This window comes from Poecilia reticulata, linkage group LG6, assembly GCF_000633615.1.
Source record: "Poecilia reticulata strain Guanapo linkage group LG6, Guppy_female_1.0+MT, whole genome shotgun sequence".
Taxonomy (NCBI): Eukaryota; Metazoa; Chordata; class Actinopteri; order Cyprinodontiformes; family Poeciliidae; genus Poecilia; species Poecilia reticulata.
In genome coordinates, this window is record NC_024336.1 from 29,748,591 (window position 1) to 29,756,102 (window position 7,512).

At 38.8% G+C, this 7,512-nt stretch overlaps 1 protein-coding gene across 1 annotated transcript in view; it reads left to right on the plus strand.

Annotated features, from left to right (window-relative positions):
• trhr2 (thyrotropin releasing hormone receptor 2) overlaps positions 1–7,512 on the plus strand; it is a 33,748-nt gene that overhangs the window by 12,800 nt on the left and 13,436 nt on the right. The window contains exons 3-5 of the mRNA XM_008412556.2: positions 502–634; positions 4,417–4,568; positions 6,895–7,018. Of these exons, the coding sequence (XP_008410778.1) occupies positions 502–634; positions 4,417–4,568; positions 6,895–7,018 (409 nt within the window). The remainder of the gene's footprint in view (positions 1–501; positions 635–4,416; positions 4,569–6,894; positions 7,019–7,512) is intronic.

Sequence of the window (7,512 nt, forward strand, 5' to 3'; positions counted from 1 at the left end):
TATATATATATATTCCCACATCCTGTTAAATAATCCTGTTTGACTCAAAATCTCTTTTTCTCTCTCATCCTGTAACGGTTTAAGCTCTCAACCTCAGCGCTTTTATTTTTAGACACCCACCTGGTAACATTTGCTCAGTTTCGTTCCTGACACTCGCATCAGGTTGTGTTTTAATAACAGAGTTGGATCTGCTGAGAGGACTTCCATGGAGAGCCTGAGAAATTATTAAACCATGAATCCCCTCACATACATCCAATCCGTATTCCCGCCTCTCTGCGCCGCCGGGCTCAAGGGATTAAAGACAAGCTCCTCGTAATGATGTGACCTCTGTGCGCAGTTTCAGTTTTAACGCCACCTGTGTGTTCGGATAATGAAAGAAAAGGCTTCCGAACAGCGCTCTGATTCTGCTGCATTAACGGCTGAGTGGCGTCTACTTTACTGGAATAAAAGGAATAAAAAACCTGAACCTGTTTTGACCTTGTGTTTGCTCCCCACCTGCAGGTACATTGCTATCTGCCATCCCATCAGGGCTCAGACGGTGTGCACGGTGTCGCGTGCGAAGCGGATCATAACCGGCGTCTGGATCTTCACCTGCGTCTACTGCATGCTGTGGTTCTTCCTGGTGGACATTCAGGTTAGGAAATACTAGAAAATATATGATTTTCTGACCATTTTTGCAGAACTGGTTGGTAGGAATGAGCGATAAGGACTTAAATGTAATCTAAGTCCATAATTTAATTTGTGGTACTACTGTGACAACAATGAAAGTGATTATTGCTATATATTACAGATTTTTTTTGTGAAAATTAGCAAAAACAGCAACTTTAAACCATAGAATGTGTTTCTCTCCTACTATTAAGTTGACTTTAACTTTAAAATGACTCTTATATTGCATATTCTCAAACAGATTTAATATGAGAAACATAAAAATATGAATACGCTGAAAGAGAATTTCTCTTCAGCTACAAAGATTATGTTGTAATACTCTTCTTTAGGACTCCAGTTACATAAAGAAGTGTGATTTGTACAACTAAAATACACACAGTAAGTGCTTCTAACCATATTTTTGACTCTATTTATATTTATTGAAACATGTTTATTGCACAAACAGTGGAGAAAAATTGTGAAAATAATCCTAGTAATAAGGAGAGTTTTAGGTATTTTTTTTTTAATTACTAATTTGAATTTATTGTGACAACGATAAATCAACATCATGATCAAAAATTTATCACGATAAATGATAATACGATAAATAACCCATCCCTAGTGTACTTTCTAAATTATTTCTAGTAATTTTTCAATCTTTGAAAGAGTTTGAGACTGAAATAATTAATCAGACTATTCATATTAATCGCGATGAATTGATTATTGAAATAATTGTCAACTAGTAATCGATTAATCGCTAACTGGAGTATACAGGCTCAAAAAAGGCCAATTGCTGAAAAAAATCCCAACACATTCAGAGCAGTAATTAAGCCAAAACTATAAAAAAAAAATAAGTAAATTTTGCAGTTAGGATAAAAAACTATCTTCTTAGTCTGTAAATATGTTGTACCCAGAACCTGGATTTGAATTTATTGATCTTTATTAATACACCTTTATGAACAAACAGTGGAGAAAAATAGTAAAAGTAACAACATGATCAGAAATTTATCACAATAAATGATAAACGATACAATAAATTCCCACCTCTTCTGGTTTGTGTACAAAGAAAGTAATTTTATTTCACGTTTAGAACTGCTGGGTGGTTCTGGTTCTGATCCGTGGACCTGTCAGGAGAACAGAGCTGATTTGATCCGACTGGTGCAGGTGCAGTGGCGACTTTCCAGCCCGTTTCTGTGAAGAGGTTGGGACTCAGGTGTCTGGCGTTGAGTCAATCATCAGCAGAGCGACAGACGATGAGCCACATTACCACTTTAGTAGAAACCGTTATTTATCAGATCAGTCAGGATGATTGATTAACTAAATCCATATTTACTGTTGAAGGCAGACATTTACATACACTGATGCATTTTTTCCAGAGTTGCGTAGAAACTAGTTACATTTACTTGAGTAACTTTTTTGAAAGAATTTACTTTTAGGAGTATTTTTTACTACGCTGTGCTTTTTGCTCTTACTTGATAAATTTATTATAAAGTATCTCTACTCTTGAGTAATTTCTGGATTTTTTAACCAAAAATTCACCAGACACAAACACCGAATATAAGTTTTATATTAAAATAATGATTTGGACATTTCTTTTGTCATTTTTGCTACTTATATGAATTATTGTAATTTTTGTCCTTAAAATACCAAAATTTCCACTTAATTTTATATTTTGATCTGTCTGATGATGTAATTTTTAAAAATTAAATGATTGATAATTTGATCATTTATTCAGTACTTGATTAGACTTTTTACTAAATACTTTTTACTCTTACTATAGTAATTTCTTGGACAGATAGTTTTTACTCTTACTAGAGTAAAATTTTTGGGTATTCTGCCCACCTCTGATTTTTTTCACATTGACGTAAAATCATCCATCCATTTTCTTTACACCCTTGTCCCTCAGTGGGGTCGGGAGGGTTGCTGGGGCCTCTCCAGCTGGCGTACCGGGTGAGAGGCGGGGTCACCCTGGACAGGTCGCCAGTCTATCGCAGGGCAACACAGAGACACACAGGACACACAACCATGCACACACACACTCACACCTAGGGACAATTTGGAGAAGCCAATTAACCTGACAGTCATGTTTTTGGACTGCGGGAGGAAACCGGAGTACCTGGAGAAAACCCACGCATGCACAGGGAGAACATGGAGACTCCATGCAGAAAGACCGGGGCCGGGAATCGAACCCAGAACCTTCTTGCTGCAAGGCAACAGCTCTACCAACTGCACCACTGTGCAGCCTTGACATAAAATCAGTGAGAAAAAATAAAATTTTCCCGTTTTAGGTCAGTCAGGATGACCAATTTCTTTTCTGTTATATGTGTAAATAAATTTTACATATATTTTCATTTTTTATTTAATTTATTCATTTATTTCAAACAGGTTTTTAACAAAAATAAATAAATAAACAAAACAATCAGTTGGACAAGAAAAAAGCTGCAGACATGCAGTTTCTGGCTGCTACATTAACTATTGAAACATTAAGTCTTGAATTCTTAATGTAGAATCAGGAAGGGTGGAGCTAGTTTTTAATAAAAGGATTAAAATACCTTCTGTTTAGTTTTCATCTACAACACGGGTCTGCAACCTTTATAATAGACTAATTTTACCCTCAGTCCAGCTAAATAAAACTTGTTTAGGGCTGCAAATTTTTCATGAAACAGCCTATAATTTTTGATCGGTATCTATCTACTGTACAAAATGTGTCCTTGTGTTTTAAAAATGATGGTTTTATTCCTATTTTTGTATTTGGGTTTTAACGCAAAGAACAATGAAATACATTTTCCTCTATGGGATGTTGATGTTGGTCGAAAATCCCTGAAAGTTTATATGTTTAAACCTTTTGTCTGTACATTTTGAGCGCCTGAAATTGAAGTCAAAGTTCTTGTCTGTTGGGTGCTGTGGTGGCGCAGAAACTTAAGGAGGCTTTAGTCGCAGGTTCGAATCTCGGCCTGGTGACCTTTGCCACATGTCTTCCCTCACCCTCATTGCTCTACTCTCCTTTCAAATAAAGGCCACTAGACACAAAAAAGCCTGGAAAAAATATTCTTGTCTTGAAACACAAACTTGGCCTATAAAGGATTCTGCAAAAGCACAAAGTTTCCAACTTAATGACAAAAAAAGAACTACTACCTGTGTTACAATTATTCTTTTGTGGCTATTTAGTGCAATTATTTCATTTAAAAAAAATCAGGAAAAATTACTAAAATCTGCATTTATTTTTTATATCTTTATTACTAGTTGTTTTTTTATTGCATTTGCCAAAGTTATTAAAAGCCATATTAGCTTTGACTTTGTTTATCTTGACCCATTCTTTGTAAAGCATTTTGCATGAATTGATTTTTTTTTTTGCAACAAATATCATCAGCTCTTATGGTAACGTAGCGTTTTATAGTAATGAATGGATGGAAGGCTGAGACAAGCCTGAGGCCTTTGTTTACTCTGACCATCATGAGGTCGAACTAATAATACACAGAATGAGAGTGTGGGGTATAAACTTATTTATACAGCACTGAATCACAGGCTTATTTACTCAGCTATTACAGGAAGATGCTGTATTTTATCACAGACTGGAGTCCGCAGCAGGCGGGTGAAACATTTACGACCTGTTTTGTTCAAATGCTGCTTAAATTGCGGGCTGCTTAAGAGCCCTGAGCCTCGTCTGAGAGCAGCATTATTATGTTGAGATGTGAACCATTACTACATGCAGCTCCGGGCGCTGGAGCCGGTTTTGTTTTTATCTCCCTCATGTCTGTGTTTGATGTGCAGGTCGGCCAGGACGGACATGTGCAGTGTGGCTACCGAGTGAAACGGGAGCTCTACCTCCCCATCTACCTCATCGACTTCGCCATTTTCTACGTCATCCCGCTGCTCCTCGCCATCGTGCTGTACGGCCTGATAGCGCGGGTGCTCTACCTCAGGTAGGCGTAGAGCGCGCAGAAGCAGACGGAGTTGACGGAAAGGCTGTTAAAAATGACAGTTTATTCAATAAAAGCTAGCAATAAAAATGACAGAATACTTGCATAAATAACACTTTCACAGTAAAACCTGAAATTACAACAGAGGGTCATGCTATCAATCAAATCAATCAAATTTTATTTGTATAGCACATTTCAGCAGCAAGGCATTTCAAAGTGCTTTACATAATTAAAAAACAAAATAAAAACAACATGTGACATTGAATAAACAGTAAAAAAGAGAGATTTTGGGAAAAAAGAAGATAAAAACATACTTTTGTTACGGAATTTAAGCTCTCTATGCGTTTAAGCACTAATAAGATATAAAATTAAATTATTATAATGAAGTCGTAAAATTTTGAAAATAAACTCGCAGAAAGATAAAGTGGAAATAATAGAAGATTGAAATCATAGTATTATGGGATTAAAGTGAAAATAATACAAGCGTAAGTCATAATAATGTGAGAATAAACTCTTATAAGAAAGAGCAGAAATAATGAGTAAAGTCATAAAGTTTAAATATTTCAAGGATAAAGTCATAATATGAAAATAAAAGTTGTAATATTATGACTTTAGTCTCATATTACGCATTATACAAAAAAAAATAACCTCTGGAATGTTAAGTCATTGAGAGCGCTGTTACCTAGCAACCCCAGCAGAGCCCAGCCCCGTTACCTAGCAACCCAAGCCGAGCCCAGCCCAGTTACCTAGTTACCTAGGGGTTGCTAGGGGTTACCTAGCAACCCCAGCCGAGCCCAGCCCCGTTACCTAGCAACCCCAGCCGAGCCCAGCCCCGTTACCTAGCAACCCAAGCCGAGCACAGTCCCGTTACCAAGCAACCCCAGCCGAGCGCAGCCCCGTTACCTAGCAACCCAAGCCGAGCACAATCCCGTTACCAAGCAACCCCAGCCGAGCCCAGCCGCGTTACCTAACAACCCCAGCCGAGCCCAGCCCCGTTACCTAGCAACCCCAGCCAAGCCCGCCCCTTTACCTGGCAGCAGAATTCCAGCAGGTTTGGCCAGCTGGTTTTACCTCTCTATGCGTTTAATAATGGCTGATGGAAATGATACATGTTTTGCTGCCAACTTACCATCCAGAAATCAAAGATGTACGGTTGTATAATTTCACATCTGTTTGCAGCTGTCTTCAATGTGAGTGAAAACATTGATCTGGGCGTGGGAGGGGCGTCACCAGCAGCAGCTTATTTGGATTTAAAGTGACAAGACGTCCTAAAACAGCTCATTCTGAAAGTGGAACCAACTGGACTAAAATCTCATCATCTAAGAATGATTTTGTGCAAATAAAATATGATGAACATGTTTTGTACAGCCCACAGATCGATCCTATCATGTTCAAAGAATCATAATATGCCACCTTTAAAATATTATAGCCTCCAAAATATCGTATTCAAGAAGTAAACTGCAAATAAAAAGCAAATACTAACCCACATATTGATATTGTAATGATCTTTGATCAATTTGATGTGCTGTGGAGCTAATTTGAGGTAAAATGAATATGAAAACTTTGTGGAAATCACTGGTACCTCTGGGATTAACAGAGCCACACAGCATTATGGTAGCACCACCATGCTGAACTGGTCAAAGGCACCTTGACTTCTCCAAACGGTTTGATCTTTCTCATCAGACCATGAGAAAGTTCAGTTGATGTTCAAGTGAACACCAAATGGTTTGTTTTTGATTGGGACCTTGTCTGTCCATGTGCCACGTCCGTCCCTGTGTATACTCACACTGCTGCTTTTGAGGGTTTTTAGTGACCAACAAAGACTTTGGGGAAGGTTGTACCTCTGATACAGCAATAACGCCTTTCAGAGACACATCTGGCCAGTTGTTTCCTGCTACGCTACAGAACCGCTTGGAACCAGACACTGCTAATTCACAAAGCCCTTTAAGAAGAGTAATGAGCTCATCAAATGGCCCTGCAGACCAATCACAGTGGCTTTGTCCCTTTTTCAATTAGCCCGAATTGAATGCAAATAATTAGAGAAACACCAGCCAATGTTTCAAAGTTACTGCCGTTGCGATTAGTGTCCCATTACCAGGACCTGATGCTGTTTGCCATTTGCAGCTGGAGGGAAACACAGGGCTATGGAAGAGCCTTTTCCCTTTACATACTTCTTCTGTTTTTGCTTGTTTCAAACTTCAAATATATGTTAACATTAGTCATAAATAACCTGAATAAAAGGCCACAGTGTTGTGTTTAGTTCAGGGTTGTCATTGTTTTGCTCCCACGCCAGTAAAGCTCCTGTATTTGGCTGTTTGTGCCTCTGCAGCCCTCTGCAGAGCCACACTGACACCAGCGCCACCACGCTGCGAAGGAGCTGCCGCGAAACATCGGAGGCTGCGAGGTCGGCCCGGCAGGGCCGGCCGAAGACGGCGGTCTCCTCCAGGAAACAGGTCTGAGCCTCATTAACTCTCTGCTGCGTTTGAGCCCTCTGGTAATTGGTGTTTTAGTTAAACTCGACCTGGCCCACGGGTTCTGTTTGACAGCCTGATGATGATGATGTCAAAGCCCTTCGCTCTCTGAGAGAAAAGTCGTCTCATCAGCTCTCGGCCCCTTACCCTGCAGACAGTCGTAATGGCTCCTTTTCTTGATGCGTTTCGTGGAAGAAGCGCTCTCTCCCAGAATGAATGGTTTTTCTGGACAGCTCTGTTTTCTCTCAGGCTTTTTTGCCTTAAAAGCTTCGACTTTCACTGATCCGCACAAGAGGAGGAGGTTTTTTTTATTTCACAAGGGTCTTTTTTAGTGTTTGCCTTTTGTTTCATATTAATCTACCAACAAAAATTTAATAATCAATTATTCTAAATTACTAATATTGTTCTAAATGTCTTCTAAAAAATATTTTTGCATGCTAAAGCACAAAGGTAAGCATTTTTAAATTGAATAATAT